The 22,677-nt window shown below is 36.2% G+C and overlaps 1 protein-coding gene and 2 long non-coding RNA genes across 4 annotated transcripts; 2 read left to right on the forward strand and 1 right to left on the reverse strand.

Annotated features, from left to right (window-relative positions):
- Positions 1–128: 128 nt before the first annotated feature.
- LOC137391516 (uncharacterized) lies at positions 129–10,091 on the reverse strand. Its single transcript, XR_010978128.1, has 4 exons — positions 9,304–10,091; positions 7,994–9,217; positions 3,597–3,676; positions 129–492 (listed from the first exon to the last, which is right to left on the reverse strand). It is a non-coding gene; the product is annotated as an uncharacterized lncRNA (long non-coding RNA).
- Positions 10,092–12,012: 1,921 nt separating this feature from the next.
- LOC137391726 (uncharacterized) lies at positions 12,013–14,144 on the forward strand. 2 transcript variants are annotated; one of them, XR_010978160.1, is made up of 4 exons: positions 12,013–12,226; positions 12,679–12,837; positions 13,627–13,721; positions 13,824–14,144. It is a non-coding gene; the product is annotated as an uncharacterized lncRNA (long non-coding RNA). The 2 variants fall into 2 exon arrangements; XR_010978159.1 differs by lacking the exon at positions 13,627–13,721.
- A 1,933-nt stretch (positions 14,145–16,077) lies between these two features.
- On the forward strand, positions 16,078–20,812 carry LOC137390530 (ubiquitin carboxyl-terminal hydrolase 19-like). Its single transcript, XM_068076859.1, has 5 exons — positions 16,078–16,107; positions 17,248–17,371; positions 17,933–18,066; positions 20,135–20,281; positions 20,576–20,812. Exons 1-5 carry the CDS (start codon positions 16,105–16,107, stop codon positions 20,810–20,812), a joined length of 645 nt encoding a protein of 214 aa, XP_067932960.1. The 5' UTR covers positions 16,078–16,104.
- Positions 20,813–22,677: the final 1,865 nt, after the last annotated feature.

Below are 22,677 nucleotides of genomic sequence, written 5' to 3' on the forward strand. Positions count from 1 at the left end.
TAGAATGGCCTTATCGAAGTTCAACATTGTTATAACTTTATACAACGTTTATTTATATGTTAAAGATGGCGCATGCTGCACATGCGCATTACAGTTTATAAAAAGGGGGGGGGGAGTTAATATACTACAACTCTCCCACTACAAAACTTGAGTGGCAAGTATAAAACATTAAAAACGATTCCACAACAAAACATGAGTGGTAATATAATGAAAACAGACTTATACAATCCCATAACAAAATATAAGTAACTATACAATTAGGATTATACTCATAAGTTCAGATGTTCTGGTGGCTTTCGTACTCTGCTTGAGCGCCCAATTCCCGGTGATGTGGTGACAAGAGTAGAGATTAGAGTCCTCTAATCTCTCAAACAGTGACTTACCATTTGAGAGATTAGATGACTACTTGGAGGTTCCACCTGCCTGGGTATAGCATCCGTTTGTGGTGAAGAGATCGGCTCAGGTGAATGTGAAGCAGTCTCGGCTGTGTTCCTAGAAATTACATCACATGGCAAATGGCCTAATGGTTGCACCCTGATATCTAAGGGAATCTCATTATTAAAACAATTTGACGAAATGTCACTTTCTCCTTCACAAGCCTTGAGTTGGTCCACATGGCGCTTCCATTTTCTCCCTTCAACTTCTACATAATAACATAGTGGTCCAATCTTATCTAAAATTACCCCATTTATCAGCTGAACGGTATCACCTTGCCCACACATGGGAGCCTGAATTAAATTCAAAGGTTTCAAAACTGGCCCTACATTCTTTTTTGACAAAATATCTGGTTTTAAGCGATCAAGTCTAGTCCTAAGTGGTCGACCAAGCATTAAGTCAGCAGGACTCTCACCTGTAGTCGAGTGAGCGGTGTTACGATAAGCTAAGAGAAACCTGTCTGGCCTATACCGTACATCTAAACCTTCAGAATTAGAGGCCCTAAGCGCACCCTTTACTGTTTGTACAAAACGCTCAGCTAGCCCGTTTGTCGCTGGGAGCACCACATTTATGCCTAATTCCTAATTGAGCAACAAAATTCTTAAACTCTCCACTACAAAATTGCGGACCATTATCACTAACTAGTTTTATTGGCACACCCCACCTAGCAAAAATTGATCTGAGCATATTTATTGTACTTTGAGAGGTAGTAGATTTTGTAATACAGACCTCTGGCCATTTTGTATATGAATCGACAACCACTAGTAGCATATGATCTTCAACAGGTACAGCATAGTCTACATGTATGCGTTGATAGGATGGTGATGTGGGTAATTAGGGATGCGTATTAAATACCTTAGGGTCATTGCTTGTAGCTATACATGCATCACAAGAGAAAGTTTTCAGACAGTGGGCTCCAGCACATGATGAAACCCAAGTTTCACTGATTGACTTTTTGTGGAACAAGTTGACACACACAAGCTTTGAGACAGGAGCAGCCTATAAGCACAGCACGCTATAACTTTTCATTAAGAAATTCCTACGACTTGGGCTTCAAATTTATTATAAAGAAAAGACCAAGTTAGCTATGAGAAAATCTCACACACACATGGATTCAAAATCCATGGCTATGCCTGATCTGGTGAAACGAGTTCTGTAATTTCGTCATTTCAGTATTGTACATTTGCTTTGTTTATGTCTATGTTTAAATATTGTAGATTCGCTATATTTGCCTTAGTAATTAGAATGTTAAATTTTTTACGGTTTGTAACTTTATGCATATTTTGTTTGTATTTTTGGATGTGTGTCTGTATCTGAAAACTGAGTTTTTGGTTTTACTACTAAATATGCAAAATATTGTAAATTGGATATGGTACATTGGATATTTTTTGTAACATGTATACTGGGTCATAAATGTGGTAGATGTACCACCTGCACTAAAATTCCCATAGTAAAAAATAGAACATGTTTTGGTTTTTTTCTATCATATTGTTAAAATTGTGAAATGAACATTTTAGTTTATCAATTATTAAAATGAATGTATTGGTTGCTATTTCTGCTGCAAATCTCAGTGTAGCCAAAGCAAGAAGTTGCAGACATCTACAACTTATAAGGTCAAAGTAATTCTCAAAATGTTTGCAATTTACCGGTATTTATTCAAAAAACGGATTTTACCAATTAGATGTACAGTATTTGCCATACAACTTCGGAGCTATCTTTTTAAAAATCTAGGAAAGTAAAACTCCCAATATATGGGAGTTGAAGTAAAGAATAGAGGAGTGGAATTGTAACCCTAGCTACTTTTAGAAGTGGGTCTCCGAAGCGTGAACGCTCATGTCTCAGTCTGAGTTTACGACTACGAGAGTTTAAACAATGACATCATAGCTAGTTAGCTGTGGCGGCGAAAATGCCACGCCTCCAATTGATAACATATTACTGAGACACTAACTTTTACCCTCCAAAAACCCACTTTAAAGAGTAGCTAGGGTTACGCAACCACAACAATTCCACTTCACCATTCTTTACTTTGTTGGTGATTTCTATATATTGGGAGTTTTCCTTTCCTAAATGCTTAAAAAGATAACTCCAAAATAATAATTAGAAACTCGCTGATGCACAACCAGCCTTTGGAAGAAAAATTTCTTGGCTAGTAATGCGTGTATAATGTATTATTAAACACCCCTTCCTTTTTTCACTGCCCATGAAAATTGAATTTTCAAAGGTAATGTGTCATCATCTACATTAACAGCAAACTCAGATCAATAACCAACCCTGGGCCCTCATCTGAATCATTGCAAGAGTAGTATTATAGAACTCATAATTGAAATGATTTACAAGGTTACTACCACTCAGGCCCGTATTCTCTGGGGCAGCTCACCCACCTCAACCTTTTAGTAATTTTTGGCGGCGAAGTACTAAGAATTGCAGTCTAAGCTCATTCACTTGGAATTTAAAACTACTAGTTGCGCTTTCTAATCTAGTATTGGTTTTGCCTGCCACTAATGCAGTGAGCGAGAGATCTTTTGTTGCATTGAAGCAAATCAAAACATGGATGAGGAGCACTATGGGGCAGGCTCGTTTAAATATTCTTCTAATATTACACATATATAAAGATGTTGAAATAGATACAAAATCATTTGTGAAAGATTTCTGCCATGGACACATTGGCAGAACAACAGCTATTGCAATAAAGAAGTAATAGCTCTTGTTCTTTCATTGTCCCTTACAGAAATCTGTAGTGTCATGAGTTTTATATCAATCATTAGTTTTACCTACCATGAACCATAAGCAATATATTTATGCAGATTTTGATGCTTACAATTGATTGCATTTATGCATACTTTGAGGGTTGTTGATGCTTAAAAGGTCCAAAGTTCCGGGGTGCTGCTTCGAATTCCGTTGGGGGGCTTCCACCGTCTCCAAACCCCAAGTGTTCATAACTAGTCACCTAACATTTGCAGCCCAACTTGCAACCAGGGAATACAGGCCTGCTACCACTGTTCAATTTGTGTACAACAATGACTAATCATATTCATCTAGCTCAAAATCAATATGATGTGAATCTTGGTAACTTATCTATAAAAAAGTGAAACTCTGTTGAAAAGGACAAAGTAGTGATGTATCATAAAACTGTATTGCTTATATTGAAGCTGCAAACCTACTTTTTCGATCAGGACCAACATAAATTCTCATCAACTTCTTTCCCTCATGTAAACTCCAGCGCGTACAGACAGGCTGTACGCTTAAACAATACAAGTTAATCTATTTCAGTCATGTTACCTGCAGCTTAATAGAATTAAGACTTCTTTGCTAGTTTAGACTGATATAAACGTCCTCTAATCAATATTTTTCTTTTTAGCACTGGTTCTCAGCTTCAAAAATGTAAAAAGAAATTTAGGTCAAATGGAATGCTCGATGCAAGTATGTAAGTTTGTAAATGCTCAATGTAAATTTTTTGAACGCACGCCACCTCCGAAAGTGAGGATTTATATAAACCAATGTTTACACAATTGTCTAAACCAGTGGTCCCCAACCTTTTTTTGCTTTTACCCCCTTGAAAAATTTTCAAATACAAATTCCCCCTAGAAAAAGTGAAGTGTGAATCTATACTATATTATATTCACTGAAAGGGCTACACAGGTACATATATGTAATTCAGCAGCATATATAGTGGACATGTATTTATTGGTTCAATAACTGAGAGTAGCATATATAGTAATAAATCACATCAACATTATCGTTATTCCGGGACACTCAACGGGTGTGGGGTGAGATTATGAATTTTAATGAGACCGCTCCTGCTGATGCCTCTGTGCAAGTTTACACAAATCAGGCTTTGTTTTTTATAATGCATATCTCAAGTCGCTCTCAACGTCAATTCGATTTCTTTTCTCATTTTTAAGGTGCAGCATTCATGAAAATCCTACTACGCGTAGGTACAGCTAAATGGCATCAGAATCATGATTGCTTTTTTAGCAATGAGTAGAGAAATTTTTTTTGCTGAGAGCCAAAACTGGTCAATAGACATTGATCTGAGATCATCTTTCAGTGCAGAAAAGTTAACCAACTCAACAAACTCCTATTGTAGCTTCTCTGAAATTTCTTCAACAGTGCATTGAAATGGATTTCGTGTGATGTTGAGCATCTTCTTTTTTTTTTGAAGGTAGCTCAGAAAAGTAGCATCCAAATTCTGTTATGATATCAGATAGGTGTTCAGTAATGGTTGCCACTAGACTAGCAAGAGCAGGTTTTGTGTTCCAATAATTCAGTGAGTGTGGAAAAGGATACCGTGTTCCCAGTGCAGGTTCGTGTATGCCACACATAGATATATAAACCTAGATTGGCCAATAATAGCTATTCCTATCGGTTGCCTTGTCAGACTTAAATAGCATGACGTAACGTCATTGTATTGTACCTCACGATTGACTGCACTGCTGGTAACAATGAAGCTTATGAGGAGAATTTGACAAAATCATATTTATTTTCACATAAAAATCTTCTTGGATACATAATACAGTAAACTAAAGCAATTATGTGATAATATCTGATAACCACCTTAGATTAAAACTATAAAAGTTATGAATTGTTGCACACAAATCATGAGTCATCAGGGCTTTATTTGCCACCCTCTCCTATCCCTATTCTCTCCTTTCCCCTTCTCCAAAGAAGAAGTGAGAAGGGGAAAAGAGAGAAGGGAGCAAGGAAATGGGGAGGGGGGCAAATAGCCCACCCACTCAAAGAGCCAGACCCTGGCTAGGTAAATAGACTAATATCATGCTGAACTAAACATGACTAAATATGATGAGTATGCAAGTATGTCTTAAGTCAAAAATGAGACAGAATGATTATTTTACAGCTGGCTATGTAGCTGGCTAGGTCACCAAAGCTGAAATGTAATGATTGTATCACTAGCATCGTAGATGTTACCAACTATGATGTAAACCAAGCAACAAAATCCCTAATCACAGTCAAGAATCGTGGTGGCTTGACTTTGCCTTGACAAGCTCTTAAAAGTTAAAAAGCGAACAGTTAATCGCAGCCACAAGAGACCGCTGTAGTTTGGATTCGCTTTCCCAAACGGCTCAAATAGGACGTAGTTTTTACAGGATGGTTTCTGTTTACACTTTCATGCAACCTCAATCGTCAAAATATTTTTATAAATATACTTCACGCATTCAATAAAACCATGTCTATTGTTCATACGCGTCTGTTTTATCGTCATTGTAATGCTGTCACTTTTAGCACTGATATCTTATAACTTACCGTAAAAAATCGTTAAACTTTGTAACCTTAGCTCGAAGGAGTACATATCATTGTGTGATAATCATGACGAGCCTGTTGGTCACCTGTGATAATCAAAAAATGCTGCAAAAATTATTTTCGAAATATTGGGTCACACGATCAGATGACGAATTGACGATTGAATAATGCCGAAGCAAAACTGTAAAGTAGCGAGCATCTATATTTGATTCGGGGTATTTGGTAAAACCCGAAGTGTTTGTCATAAACTAGTGCTACGATAAGTTTTATATTTAGCTTTTTATTGGCTTTTCAATTCATGTGAGAACATCACGTGACAAGACGATAACCAAACTGTAATGTCTACGTCATCGAAATAAAGAGATTCCAATCTACGGCGGCTTTTCATTTTTGAGCTTTTAAATGCTTGTAATCATCTTTCTACGTATTTGGCACCTACAACACAACAGAGTAAAACATGGTGAATATTTTGATACTAAATAACTGAAATGTGAATTTTGTTGCAAGTCAACCTTTAGGCTACAAAGAATGATCCACCTCAATACTATTGAGGCATTTACAACGAGGGCATCCTGAGGAATTTAAAAGCGCGTGTAAGAACCTTCAATCCAGCAAATTTATTTTATTTTTAGTTTTTTTCACTAATACCAGAAGTTTTAGGGAAGTGATGGATTTTTGCTTTCCACTATGCTGGGTTATCTATTTCTATATTTGTAAAGTATTTCTTAACTAATCTCTTGTTGATTATAATAGCAGTTGAAAATAAAATTTGTAATAAAAACACTAGCCAAATCATGCCATTAATCTATCACCCATTGAATAGCATTGATCCACCAATGTCTAGCCATAAATTGTAGATTGCATCTATAAACCAAGCCACAAAATATAATGATTGGTGTGATAATGGTTTCTTCTATCTCAGTTTATTGATGTAACAACATTAGGCTGTAATAGAACTATCTCTTAACCTTGAATGCATAAAAAATTGTGCTGACCCGGTCCGACCCGATCTTGGCCCTCATTGCTGACCCCGAGTCTGGTCCGACCCTGCCTTCCTTGGTCTCGTTCCAGCTCTAGCTAAGAAAGCCGTTGGTTCCATTTCCCTGATCAGATCAAAGCTTCACAGGCTCATCATATTTTGTCATGTTTAGTTCAACATGATATATTAGTCTATTCACCTAGCCAGGGTCTGGATCTTTGAGTGGGTGGGCTATTTGCCCCCATCTCTTTTCTCCATTCTCTCTTTTCCCCTTCTCACTTCTTCTTTGGAGAAGGTGAAAAGAGAGAATGGGGATAGGAGAGGGTGGCAAATAAAGCCTTGATGGCTCATGACTTGTTCGCAACAATTCATAACTTTTATAGTTTTAATCTAAGGTGGTTATCAGATATTATCACAGAATTGCTTTAGTTTACTGGATTATGTATCCAAGAAGGTTTTTATGTGAAAATAAATGTGATTTTGTCAAATTCTCCTCATAAGCTTCATTGTTACCAGCAGTGCAGTCAAGCGTGAGGTACAATACAATGACGTTACGTCATGCTATTTAAGTCTGACAGGCTTTGTCCCTATTGGCCAATCTAGGTATATATATCTATGGTTTGACCTTAGTTACTAAGGTCATTAATTAAGGTCAAGCTGGCTTATTGGAATTTTTCCACATTGTTGGCAAAGATTACCTATTACATTTACAGTACCTACATGCAGACTGTATTACAATGAATGTACAGTACAAAGTATTTGGTCTACTACCCCAGCCAGAATATACGTGTAATAGAAAAGGAATGAGAACAGAAAACACATTTAGGATTTTGTTTAGGCTTAAAAAGCGCGTTCGCAAAATGCGAAATTATAAAAACTAAAATTCCCCTTTTAAATGCCAAATTTCCCCCTGGAGGGAGGGAATTCCCCCCAGGTTGGGAACCACTGGTTTAAACTCTATGTTCTACTCAGGTCTCAGTAATAAGTTATCAATTGGAGGCGTAGCACTTCTGCAGCCACGGCTAACTAGCTATGCCGTCATTGTCTAAACACTCACAATATATATGAGCAATCTTTATTGTGGTAATCAATAGTCATATTTTACAACACTTTTTCTCCAAGGTAGCACAGCAAGTAAACTAACTAAAAAGTGGTGTACAGAAAAAAACAAGAAAGAACAACACCAAAAAAACTATACTCTAACTAAAAACAACTAATGAATAGACTAACTAATATAGCAATGTTGGAACTGAAAGCATAAAATATGTAAAAAGTAAGCTTGAGAATTGATAGGAGTATTGTTGTTGTGTATTCACTCACCACAAGTTCACTCTCGTGTAGCAGAAGGAAGAATGCCCTCTTGTACACCCTTCTCCATATCTAGTCAGCTATTCCTTAGCTTTATCAATAAGCTGAGAAAGCTACATAATCCTGCAAGCCTGTGTGAGAGGCTTTGCCTCCCAAAGCCTATCTGGCTTTCTTAGCCCAAGTTCCTGTAACATAGTCAGACACACAAGAGAAATTTGCATATACAACATGCCCTTTTTTTTCTTTGAAGCCTGAACATAGCACCTGTAACTTTTGGGGTTCAAACATAGGTTTAACCACAAATCATGTTGGGAGGCAACAAGCTTCATGTCTGACATGCATGTATACTATCCTCTGGTACTCTAATAAAGCCTGTATCATCATGAGCTTGCCAATGTGTTAAACGAGAGCTTGGCAATTGTACATGAGCATGAGGGTAACCTGTGAACCAGATGTTAACCAATACTAAATCAAAGGTGGCCTTACCTGTATGGGTGAAGTCATCCTCTCTCATACTCACTCCCCGAGCCATAGTAGCTCTCGCCAGTCTAACCTATCACCTTCAACTCTAACCTGCAAGTCCTGAGCACATACCTGTTCCTGTTTTCAACTGCTCCCATGTTGTGACTAGGTATCGGGGCCACCTTCTTTAACTGACGTCATCGAGTCATCTGAATCACATACAGGGTATATCCCAAACTCCTCCTCAGTGTCTGACATACCCTCCATCAGGGCCTCTGCCTCATCAACCGCTTTAACCCTAGAAGACTTTCCCTGAGTTGCCATGCCGCCTGTTTTGGCATGGTTAGCCTCTTGACTAGTACAGGTTACTGTCGAGACAGGAACCTCTACACCTCCCTGTTTCGAGGTGTAGGAAGCCAAGTGGGCCTCCCCGCCGCCAGACAGTTGGTTGTCTGTAGGTGGTTTTGACTGAGTCTTATTAGCCTTTTGGCTAGACCTGGTTACTGGCAAAGCAGTCCCTTCTGCACCTCCCTGATGGGAAGTGTGGGGAGCCAAGTGGGCTTCCCCTCCCACAGACAGCTGGTTGTCTGTAGGTGACTTTACCTTAGCCGAGGGAGCAGGCAGTCTAGCGTCCTTCAGAACCTTGTCTTTCAGGGTTGCCAGGTTTGTCAAGGCAGCCTTGAATTCCTGCTCATTCTCGATTTCCGGTGGAGCTGGCACTCGACAACCTCTACGGCCGCACTAGCCGTTATGTAATCCTCCTCTATCCTGAACCTGCGTTCAGCAAGAGCATGTTTATGCTATAGGATAACCTCACGTGACATGAAACCAGACTGAATCTTATAAAGGAAGCTGCTCACCTGATTCAGGAAAAGTTGCAGCTTACTCTGAGCTGTCTCTGCGTAGCTGGTGCTACGACCATGCACCTTTGTTTGTGGAACAGCTTTTTCTGAGCTAATACCATTGATAATTTGCTCATTGATACTTTTCTTGGTTGACCTTGCTTCCTGTCCTTCCCGTCTCCGGGACCTTCATCTTTTCTATCAGACATATTTGTCAAGTTTTGCAACTTGCTATCATCTGAAAGATGCCAACATGCACCAGCAGTAACAGTTCTAGGAGGCAACTGTGTAACTGGCTTGAAACCTTTCGTACACAATGCATTTAAAACAACTAATAATTTCAGCTGCCTCAACTCACTACTCGCGACAGTTATTATGAACAACTCGGACCTACCACTGCAAAACGGTGCCATCTGAAAGCAAATACTCTTTCCGAAGCCAATAGGAAAAACTATAAATTGGTCAAAACCTGCGATAATATGTTGTAAAACTTAAAACTGTTCTGGTCTCAGTGTGACTATGCCTAGCTTTGATAGTAATTTTTGAATCGCTCCATTTTTTATCAGTATAGGAAATGAAACTGCTAACGTAAAAACGCAATAGAATAGTAACCTATGGTTTTTATCGTTTTATTATCAAACGGGGTGTTACGTAACCACCCAGCCTATAAAAAATATAGAGCTTTTTACTAGATCAAGTCACGTGACTGTGACAATAGGCTTTTAAACGCGCCACATCTAATACATTTTTAGATGCAAACCAAAAACTTTCAAGTAGACAATTCGGTTTTCAAAAGTGGACCTCAACAGCACAAATTCTTCATTATATATTTGACATTATTGCTTGTAACCTTGATAAAAAGGTTTCACAATATGTAGCTTTGGTGTCTCTTGACATAAAGAAAGCATTTGACATGGTACCACTCCCTTCCAGTTGACAAACTTAGTTATTTCTTTTCATTTAGTTCATCAGCTACTAAATTAATTTAGTCTTATTTGACCAACCGCAGCCAGGCAATGAAAATTGGTAATACTCTGTCAGAATCTTTAGCTATTCGTAAAGGTGTCTCTCAAGAATCTATTTTAGGGCCTTTACTTTTTAACATGATGGTTAACGACATGTTAGATAAAAATCCAAATGCTTACTCCTATGCAGATGATACAGTAATTATTTCTGCAGCAAGTACTCAGATAGATTCTCAGATGCTATCAATAGAACAATTTAATAAAGTGCAAAACTGGTGCCTATCTAATGGGTTATCTCTATGTGTTGAAAAAACACGATTTATTATTTTCTCGAATCGAGCAGTTGATTATAATAGAACTTTGAAGCTATGCAACACTGAAATCCAAATTGAACACAATATAAAATTACTTGGGGTCACAATTGATGCAAATTTTGGTTTCAATACGCATATATAACTAACAGTGACCAAGGCAACACAATGCTTATATGCTCTTCGTAAGATTCGACATCTTTTGTCTGTTGAAGATGCTAAATTAATATATACTTCAATAGTCCGAAGTCGTCTTGAATATTGTGCGACTTTGTTTATGTTTTTAGGCAAATGTCATTCAAATCAAATTGAGGCTTGCCAAAGTAAAGCGGTGCGAATAATATGCAAAGCACCTAAATCTTTCTCAGTAACTGATGGTCGTCGATTATTAGGCCTACATACTCTCGCCAGTCGACGTTCTTTCTTTTACAGGCAGTTGATAGGCAAAGTGGACTTAGCTACAGTGGCCAGTGCTCTATACGAATATGTTCAACAGGATAGTGAGAGACACCAAATAAGCCTAAGATCACAATGCTCATTAATAACACCATCTATTAATAAGAACTATGGCAGACAATCTTTTAAATATAACGCTATCAAGATTATGAAAGAAGAAATATTAGATCCTGTGAATGAGCTGTCATTTGATATTGATTAACTGGCCATACTGTGACTACTGACCATTCTATATTTTATTTACTAACACTGGTATACTAACAACATTGAATTAAAATTATTAAAAACCATCGGTTGTCACTTTACAACCATAACTGACATAAGAATAGTAGATTATTGTGTCACCCGCGTTAAAAAAACTTAAAAAATGACTATACTAATCACTAACGTGAAATCTAAATACTCAATCAGCTCAGCTTGCATATATATATATATATATATATATATATATATATATATATATATATATATATATATATTAATAGATTATTAATTATTATATATATTATAATATATATATTATTATATATATTATATATATTCAGCTCAATCAACGACCTTATTACCTTCTTATAGAAATCATATTACTGTAGCCATTATCAATTGTATTCTCAATTATCATATTATACCACATTATATTAGCTTTAATTTTCAACTATGAGGTCAACAGAACAATATTTTCTCATGAAAACCTCAATAAACAATATTCACATCAACAACAACATGGTGAGATCTAAATCTAACGACACGCTTCCATTAGTATCAGTCTGAGCGTCATATGTAACATAATGTATGTCGCTCGTTTTGCATGAGTTATCTTACCTTTTTTTCGCTATGTGTCCCAGGCTCTCTCTCCCAATCCCCCACGAGAGCCATGCCCAGGCTACATCAGGTGCAGTACCATTGAACTTAAAACCCCTGGAATGGCAAGAGGTCATTCGCGAGTACGGAAATCCGGTCGACGCCATTATCAGTTAATGTTCAAGTCAATTTCATTGTGTTCAATGTGAGAAAGAAATCTAATTTCAGATTTAACAGCTATGGAAGGTCACGAATACACCGCTCAATCAAAGGAACAGACTACTGAGATTGCTACTAATAATTTATGTACGAGAGATAAGGGTGTAGGTGCACAGTGCTATTGCTATTCCATGAACTGCAAAAACCGCAAGAATGGACTTTTAAAGGAAAAGGCATGACATTTCACAAGTGAGTCACTTCTACTACTAGTTCTGTTACTATTGCTCAAGTCTACGACTACTAATAGTTGTGCTACTACTAGTTAGTACTGCCACTAGTTAGTTCTACTACACTAGTCACTGGGTGAGTGAGAGTCGATCAGTGTCACTACTGAGTGTACGAGTTTGACTGTATTTTGTCGGTGATTAGATAAATTTATAAGCTAGTGAGTGAAATGTTCTTCCTTCAGAACGAAGGTTTTTTATTATTTAAATTTTGAATTTTTTTTATATTAATATTTTGGAACTACAACCCATTAGGTTATTTCTAAATATTTATATTTGAAGGAAGTGTTTGTCGTGCTTATAATATTATTTATTGTTGTATCTGGATCTAGCTAGCAGTAAGGAGATAAGAGTAATAATACTATTGTTATTACTACTGTTGCTAACTAACTACTACAGTTTCATTTTAATTTTTAGATTTCCAAACAAAGCAACTGAGAACTCTCGTTATTTACAATGGTATCGCAACCGCAGAAGAGTGAATAAGCCTGATCCTTGAGCACTTATCTGCAACGAACATTTCAATGATCCATGTTTTAACAGCAGGTTAAAACGTTCGACTGAAGCCATTTAAAGGTAATATTTTTCAATGTTGAATGATACTTTTCAATGATTAAATTTAAAACCATATTGTCAAGCACAGTGCTGCAAGGTTGCTCAACTTAAATTAGCTATATCTAAAAAAAATTTAGAAGCCTCAAACAGCACCCAAAACAGTGACAGCTGCCACAGCAAGTGCCTATGAATATGTCTGCAGCTTAGCAGTTGTGTGATCTGTTCTCTGTGATTCTTCATCTTTGTTTCTGGGATTTAATGTCCAACGCATAAATTATGCTGTCCTTTTTATCAAATGTTAACTGTGTAAATGTTTTTTTCATTTCCTAGTTGTTGTAATAAAACTACATAATACTCCTGCAAATCATAAATTCCAAATTGATAGCAATAACTTGCAATTTAGAACACAAAACATCTTTTTGGAACAAAAAAATTGATTTAAATAAAAAAAAATGAAATAAAACAATAGAAATCGATTTTTTTGATTTAAAAAAAAATCATCGATTTTCAACAACCCTGCCTACAACACAACAGGGTAAAACATGGTGAATCTTTTCATATCGAATAACGGTAATGTGAATTTTGTTGCAAGTCAACCATTAAGCTTTATGCCTAAGATGGGTGTGAATGACTTCCAGTGAAAATTGCTACATTTTCATTTTACATAGCGATATGGTAGCATTTTGAGCGGTTTTATTTTCATTTATTTTATTACTTGTATGGTTGTTTATTAAGGGTACTATGTTTATGTGAATAAGACATTCATTTTGTTGATTTTATGTAATTGTTATAATTGATGCTTTTGTTTAGGGGGTTGGAATAATAATCCTACTGTTACTCAGTTTAAGGCTACCTTCGCAAACTTATCATCAAATGTGGTGCAGAATCAGATGCTAGTAAGACAGGTAATGTTACTGCTCAAAACGAGATTCTCATCATACTGGCTACTCCAGAAGTTGATCAGTTTGTGGAACTCAATGATTTCAGATGTCAAATTTCTGTTATAGGTAACAGTATAGTCTATATAGCTGGCTACATTGTGCAAAAGCTAACTAAAGTGCTGTCGTGACATTGGCCGTCAGTTGCTGGTTACCACTAAGTCAAATATCCAGTACCGACATCTCTATACTCTACTCAAGCTACAAAACAATGGAGGATTGGTGCGTCCATCAGACGATGTCATCAGGATCCTGCTAGTTGCAGATCAATACTTTCGTATTCATACAAAGCCAGATCCACTCCATTGTGTGGTGTATTTTATCAGTAGTGTAAGGTCTAGTGATTTGTTATGCTTTGGGAAACACCTTACAGATACGGCAGATGGCATATCCAACCACTGCGTCATTGATGAAAAACTTTATTCAGTCGTTTTATGATCTCCGACAGCATCATTATGCTAAAATCCTGCACTCAAACTGCAAGGTGCATCTTTGTGGCATACAATACTAAAGTAGTAGTTTTTAAAGGCCAGTAACAATATAATCACTGTAATATTCATCTGCACCTGTTGTTGTGCTGTTATTCCTAATCTAATTTAGTTCTAAGAAACTGATGCACCTTGGCTCAATATCCACTTCTATACAAATCTCCTTTTACACAGTTTCTGTAACGTGTATGTATAAGTTTAATCATCTGATTACACTAATTCCTGCATTTCCTTGTTTGCATTATTTTGATTATTCTCTATTACAACGGTTTTTAATTTCCGTTTAGTTGTTGCAGTAGTTCATTCCATCTTTTACAGATACTGTATTATACATATCATACATTCATAAGCTATTATCACTTAAATCTTGAAAACAGTTTCTGTTTTGACAGCATACCTATGTGTTGTTTTTATCGAAATACTTCATGTGCTAAGTTTTTCCATATGCATTTATGCATATGTAATATAAATTTTAATATAATGGAACAGTTGTTATTTGCCTGAATATATCATTTGCTGGGTTTATGCATTTGTAATACAACAGTTTGTATGAGTAACATGGTCCACGAAAATCTATTATACATCTACTTATCATTTGATACATCCTACTCCATATGTTATAAATAGGTTTTCTTCTATCAGGGCACTCTAAACGTTGTGTAGGAGTAGCTTTCATTAACACCCAGCTGGAAAATAACTATTCAACATGTACATTTCTGTCATTTTTCACCGTTTGTTTACAAACGGTACTAGCATTCGATTAGCTCTCCAATATGGCGCATACGTTTACGTATTATTATCAACATAAACGTCACGTGATTGCCATTCCAGGGGTTTTAAGTTCAATGTGCAGTACGTCTTGTGACAAGCTGGTGTGTTGCTCGCCCGTTCGACTAGGGGACAACTCCGCAAAAACAACAGTTTGTCAAGACAGGCTCGCTAGCGAGCGCTCGTAATTAGGGACGAGTATAACTGGAGTGGCTCAGAACCTGGTCACGTGACGGGAGATGTTTCTGTTTTTGTCTAATACATTGTATTTAATATCTCATGCCAAATCTTACCAATTTTTTTTCGAAATTTATATGTTTTTATACATTTCTCTATTTTTCTATACATTTTCCAAATACCTCTCTGTGTACAATAATATTATGCAAGATTCTGCAACTATTTATGCACATTTTTGCATAATATCTTATATTTCTTAACAGAATTGGGTTATTAGTAGTGAGTTATTGCAATATTTCTGTGATAGAAAATAGCATTGTGGCCAGTGTCTAATATTAATCATGTTACATGATTAAATGCAACTGAGCATGTTCAAGACGTGACAAAAACAGAAAATCCCCCGTCAAGTGACCAGGTTCTGAGCTACTCCAGTTATACTCGTTCCGTAATTTTCATGTACATGTAGTTGGAAATTCCAAGTGAATGATCTTAGACTGCAATTCTTAGTACTTCGCCGTTAAAAATTACTAAAGAGTTGAGACGACTCAGCCGCCCCACCGCTCCAAAAAATACGCGCCTGTACGCGCTACTTTCTTTAATAATGACGAACAGGATCATGAAATCATGACTGCGCGTTGAGAACTAGTACAACTATATTTTTTAATATTTTTACTAAAAAGAGCAAATTTTCAGTTTTAAAATTTTTATCTTAATTAATATATGTTACATAAACTATTTTAAAATGATCAAAAAATTTTTTGCTAACTGTTTTTACAATTTATCATCACAGGGACAGGACTAAATAAGCCGAAGCGAGCCTTCTGTTTTCATTTGTGCAGAACTGTCGCAGTTCCTGTCAGTAGTCACGGGTAAAATTCCCCAAACGAAGAGAGGTTTCCAAGGAGAAGCGAGAAAAAATGGTTGGTATAAATTGCTCATATTTAAACCTAATGCTACAACGGAAATTTTTATGCAATTATCGAATACATAGATTACGTATTAAGACATTTGCTAGCTTTTCTTATTTGGATGTTTGTTTAAATTTGGTTGCTGCAAATGATCAATGTTCATAGTCATGATTGTCAGCATTTAGTCTATAAAAAATAGATAGATGTACAACATAAATACGCAATATACAAATGATATAATTACAGATGATAGTGGATATTTGCAACTTCATAAGTGTTAACAGTATAAATAATCCTTTTTGAAAACGAATACGGGGATTTGCTTGAAGCATAACATATTTACATATTTTATGCACTCAGTTCCAACATTATTATATTAGCTAGACTATTCACTAGTTATCTAGTTTAGGCTATAGTTTCTTTGCGTTTTTTGTTGTTTGTACACTGCTTTTTAGTTAGTTTACTTGCTGTGGTACCTTATGGAAAACATATTGTAAAATATGACTATCGATTATCACAATAAAGATTGCTCATATAGAGATAAGCAGACAGATGCGTTTAAAAGTTTTTTTAGTATGAGTAATTAAGATGTCGTATGAATGCTAAAATATGTAGACCTGCTTGAGCAAAGACTTCTGGCCTTGTAAAAAAAGCCTTATATTACCTGGTAGTTAATGTAAAGCTAAGTACTAGGAGGTAGGTAATATATGGCTAAGTACTAGGAAGTAGGTAATATAAGGCTAAAAACTAGGAGGTAGGTAATATAAGGCAAAGTACTAGGAGGTAGGTAATATAAGGCTAAAAACTAGGAGGTAGGTAATATAAGGCTAATTACTAGGAAGTAGGTAATATAAGGCTAAGTACTAGGAGGTAGGTAATATAAGGCTAAGTACTAGGAGGTGGGTAATATAAGGCTAAGTACTAGGAAGTAGGTAATATAAGGCTAAGTACTAGGAAGTAGGTAATATAAGGCTAAGTACTAGGAAGTAGGTAATATAAGGCTAAGTACTAGAAGGTAGGTAATATAAGGCTAAGTACTAGGAAGTAGGTAATATAGGGCTAAGTACTAGGAGGTAGCTAAGGCTAGAGATTAGGATACAATGGTGATCAAAATAAATGTTTGGCCGTTTACTGATTTATCTTTTTCTGTAGGAGGAACCCATGAGAAAGAAGGTTCGAGGGTTTGTTGGGCTGGTCAACAATGGAAACACATGCTTCATGAATGTCATCATTCAGATTCTAGCAAATACACCCACTCTTAAAGACTTCTTTTTGGGTAGGGATGTTAATATATACTATTGAGTGCAAAGCCAGGTTTGTGTGCCAAGCATCAAGTATGTATCTGAGGCTCTTGAAGAGCTTTGCCCATCTGACAAATGCCAAAGTGGGCAAACCATTAGTGGCAAAACATTAACTATATGTTAATGATATAATAATGATCGTTATAGAAATTGTAGAATAATGACAGCGTTTTTGCAATAGAAAACAAGCCAAGGTATTACTATCTACAATGCTTCACCTTTATTGAAAAGAATTAGAAAAGAATTAAAAAAAGAATAATTTTGTAATTCATGTTGCTTGCTTAAATTTTAATAGTGGCTCATTTAAATTGTTATAATTAGTAGCATGCCTAGGAATCACATAGTTTGATGTAGTTGAATCTTGTAACTGTAAATCAATGTATGTTGATACTTACACATACGTGATATATGATGGAATCATGCATCTACCACAAGCCCGTCTAAGCATCTTGCATGTATTTGTTTTTTGGATAAAATGCTGATGTGCACATATATGAGTTTAATAGACCAGTTTTAAACTCTGTGTTCTTTCGAAGGTTCAGACTTGGAAAAAAGTGATAACGAAGAAAACACCAATAAAAATGGTGGCGAAATCACCATGGAGTTTGCGAGAACGGTTATGGGCTTGTGGAGTGATGAGTGTGAGCCTTTTCAGCCATATCGATTGAAGGTAAATGCATGAAATCAGATGGCCATTAAAAGTACACACATGAAGTAACAGTATCAGCTAAAGGTATATTCTAGAGATGCCCCGATTCTAACTTCACCAGCCGATTCAGATACCGATCCGATATACCGATTCTTATTGAAAAATAATCCGATTCAGATACCGATTCAGATCTTTTGTGTTGCAAAGATAATTGTTAATTTTATTATACAAATATAATACAAAGAAAATATAAATATTGAGGTATTTATTTGTTTGTATTTATGAAAAAAAGATATACATGTTTATATATTCACATACTGACATACCGTGCATCTAGTAACAAAACAGTCCATGTTTCTTGTAATCTGCTATTAATAATGGTAATTACTGTTAGTGGTACAGCTTTCTCTGTGATAATTAACTCTGTCTTCTACTGCTGAACGAACTGATGCACCGTTAGTGATTCAATTATCTCAGTGAGACGTCCTTATCTTCCATCATTAGCGATGTAGCCAGTCGTACTGAAGAAGGGATTCACTTGCCACAGATGATAGAGGACAGGCTAAATACCTATAAGCCACTGAGGTTATTTTATGCAATGCAAACGATACATCATATCATCAAGATCAAAAGAAATAGAGAACTTTATGCATTGACTGCTCAAATTACTTTCGTAATGCTAGTACACAGAAATATTACACCGCATTCTTGTTTCCCATCATTGGTCTCTTGTTTGTGATTGGCTGCAATAAATCATATCACTGTAATTGGGAAATACCGCACTTGGTGATTACGTTCTGACTAAAGCCAAAAGATTCCTCAGCTGTGTTGATGTTTATCAGGCTATAGACATGAAATAGATTGTGTGACAGGCCTGGAATTCATTAGGTAAAAGTCAGGAACTTGCAGCTGATGATTTTTTATTAGTGTAACAGGCTAAAATACGGTTTTCTGCTAAATAGTTAATCTGCAAAAAGTATCTGAAGTTTGCGATTTAAAAAAAAAGATCGGCCGATGCCGATTCAGATACTTAACACCCATATCGGCACCGATACCGATATTGAAATCTGGGCAACTCTAGTATATTCATGAAGGAACGGTGTCAGTTAAAAATATATTCATGAAGTGACAGTACTCGTTGAAGGTATATCCATGAAGTACCAGTATTAGTTAAAGATATATTCATGAAGTAACAATATCAGTTAAAGGTATATTCACGAAGTAACAGTCTCAGTTAAAGATATATTCATGAAGTAACAGTTATCAGTTGAAGGTATATTCATGAAGTAACAGTATTAGTGAAAGGTATATTCATGAAGTAACAGTATTAGTGAAAGGTATATTCATGAAGTTACAGTATTAGTTAAAGATATATTCATGAAGTAACAGTATCAGTTGAAGGTATATTCATGAAGTAACAGTATTAGTGAAAGGTATATTCATGAAGTAACAGTATTAGTGAAAGGTATATTCATGAAGTTACTGTATTAGTTAAAGGTATTTTCATGAAGTAACAGTATTAGTTAAAGGTATTTTCATGAAGTAACAGTATTAGTGAAAGGTATATTCATGAAGTAACAGTATTAGTTAAAGGTATATTTATGAAGTAACAGTATTAGTTAAAGATATATTCATGAAGTAACAGTATTCGTTAAAGATATATTCATGAAGTAACAGTATCAGTTAAAGATATATTCATGAAGTAACAGTATCAGTTAAAGGTACGTGTATATTCATGAAGTAACAGTATTAGTTAAAGATATATTAGGAAGTAACAGTATCAGATAAAGGTATATTCATGAAGGAACGGTGTCAGTTGAAGTAACAGTATTAGTTAAAGGTATAGTCACTTATCCTTATCAAGAAAATTTTAGGAAACCAAAAACGTTTGTAGACAAGATTTGTCAATGCACCATGTTCTGGTTTATTCTCCTACCACAGGAGGAACGGCTAGCAACAGTGAATATATGAATATTATACTTCATATGATACTGAGTGATATTGTAGTACTAGCCATGTGTAATCTTTATTACCTGGTTACAGTATGAAACTAGTCTTCACATGCATTTTTTGTCTACATATCTTACAGGACATCGTCTCTGAAAAAGCAACCCAATTCATTAGCAATCGCCAGCACGATGCCCAGGAGTTTCTTAGCTACTTGCTAAACATGCTCCATGAAGATCTACAGACAAAGCCATCCTACCACACACCAAATGGTTATTTGACAGATAAGGTGTGTCAACTCCTTTCATAACCTGCCCATTGTATCTGTCAAATATAATTGGATGTCGAGTGAGATACTGGCCATGTCTTTTATATAGCTAACAATTGTTTGTTTGTCTTCTCAGATTTTTACAACAAAGACAGGTCTCTATATCACCAATATTTCAAGCAATTTTATGTAATTTCCTTGCTTGCTACTATTATTCAAGGAAAATAATTGACGATCTGTCAACCGTAGTAATTTTTAGAAATTCACAATTGCTATCATTATTAAGATTGATCATGTTTCACCTTGACCTTGCAGAAGGCAGCGGAGGCCAGTTTACACAGGTCCACATCTTTGATTGCTGATCAATTTCAAATAAAGATTCGTTCTGAATTGGTTTGCCTCACATGTAAAGAAGTCAGCGTGACCTTTGACGATCCTACCAAGTTCATTTCAGTTCCCATTCCACAGCCTAAATCTTATATCTCTCTTACCTTCTTCCCCAAAAGGTCAGAAGTTTCTCGGAGACTTCCTGTACAGGTTTGTCGGCCATAGGTTATTCTTAGCAATAAGATATGGTGCCGTTTTTCACGTACCGCATGTCTGCTACAGTCTGGATTACAATTAATGCTGTCTAGGGAACAAATCCCATGTGTGTGCTATGGTGTATAGTTGGTGCCATTCCAGAGAACAACAGTCATGTCAGACACATGTCTGTAGTAGTAATAATATAGCTGCTGTATCTTTGGGAACATCAGTCATGTCAGACACATATCTGTAATGGTATAAAGCTACTGTATCCTAGAGAACGCCAGACATGTCAGACACATGTCTGTTGTGGTATATAGCTGCTGTATCCTAGGGAACACCAGACATGTTAGACACATGTCTGTAGTGGTATATAGTTACTGTATTCTAGAGAACACCAGACATGTTAGACACATGTCTGTCGTGGTGCATAGCTGCTGCATCCTAGAGAACACCAGTCATGTCAGACACATGTCTGTAGTGGTATATAGCTGCTGTATCCTAGAGAACACCAGTCATGTCAGACACATGTCTGTAGTGGTATATAGCTGCTGTATCCTAGGGAACACCAGACATGTTAGACACATGTCTGTAGTGGTATATAGTTACCGTATCCTAGAGAACACTAGACATGTTAGACACATGTCCGTCGTGGTGTGTAGCTACTGTATCCTAGAGAACGCCAGACATGTCAGACACATGTCTGTAGTGGTATATAGCTGCTGTATCCTAGGGAACACCGGACATGTTAGACACATGTCTGTAGTGGTATATAGTTACCGTATCCTAGAGAACACTAGACATGTTAGACACATGTCCGTCGTGGTGTGTAGCTACTGTGTCCTAGAAAACACCAGTCATGTCCGACACATGTCTGTTAGTCGGTCAGTAACAGAATTATTTAACTTTTTCTTTATATAATCCAATTGGTCATGTGAAAGTATTGAATACTTTTGAGGTTCTTTTTAATCTTATCATTTGATTACATGTAAAAACGCATTTAAATGTGATTACTCATCTTTCAGCTGTAGAGGTAGTACAATTATTATGATGGGTTTTGCAATTTTTACACTTGTCTGCAATAGGCTATCATCATCTACTCAACCAGGTTCTGCCCTTATCTTTTCTGTTTTACCAAGTTAGCAATACCTTTCTCAACACTTATCTCAAGTCTAGCCTATTACCGTATTATGTCCTTGCATATAAGCCTATCTCGCATGTAAGCCAACCCTAAAAAACAGCCCTGAAATCAGGGAATTTATAAGATTTCTGACCCTACAGATTGTAACGCACCGTACATACCTATCAAAGCGAAATGTTACGCAAACGGGGCAGGTTTTGTAGGTTTTATACAAAACGTTTTTGATCAATGAGTACTGTAGTTGTATAATTAACCTATCGTTTCTCCGCTTAATTGAGAGGAAACAATCACCAGTTTGAGTTGAGCCAATGAAAAATGTGTTTGCATCTCGCACTGTCCTTAGTTTTGCTTTGCAAAAACAATTTTTTTTCTTTGCAATGATCTGATGCATTATGTAAACGTAGATCAATGGACTTCTAATGATTATCTGATGGGCAATAATAGTAAAGACAGTGAGTATTTATTTTTAACAATAATCATAATTCCATAATCTATAGCAATAGTAATAACTCATCTGACTCAGAACATGCTTAACTTGTCAACCATGGTATTATGTGACCTTTTTATGGCATCAGCTGGTGTAAAATTTTATGCTAATTAGTTTGATCAAATATTATGACAACTTATATATGCCAATGTCACATATTTGGTTTAAGCAAATATTTAATTGTCTCAGGCAAAAGATTTATTTGGTAGAGAAAGAGTTAATGATGGTGGTAACCATTATTGGTGTTTTGCTGCTGTTAGTTTA

The sequence above is a fragment of the Watersipora subatra genome, chromosome 3, assembly GCF_963576615.1.
Source record: "Watersipora subatra chromosome 3, tzWatSuba1.1, whole genome shotgun sequence".
Classification (NCBI taxonomy): Eukaryota; Metazoa; Bryozoa; class Gymnolaemata; order Cheilostomatida; family Watersiporidae; genus Watersipora; species Watersipora subatra.

What these genes read in the sequence shown, in the direction of transcription:
- LOC137390530 (XM_068076859.1), top strand. An exon ending in TTCAGCCATATCGATTGAAG is followed by an intron (nt 18,067 to 20,134) that starts GTAAATGCATGA and finishes CATATCTTACAG; the next exon opens with GACATCGTCTCTGAAAAAGC. An exon ending in ATGGTTATTTGACAGATAAG is followed by an intron (nt 20,282 to 20,575) that starts GTGTGTCAACTC and finishes TTGACCTTGCAG; the next exon opens with AAGGCAGCGGAGGCCAGTTT.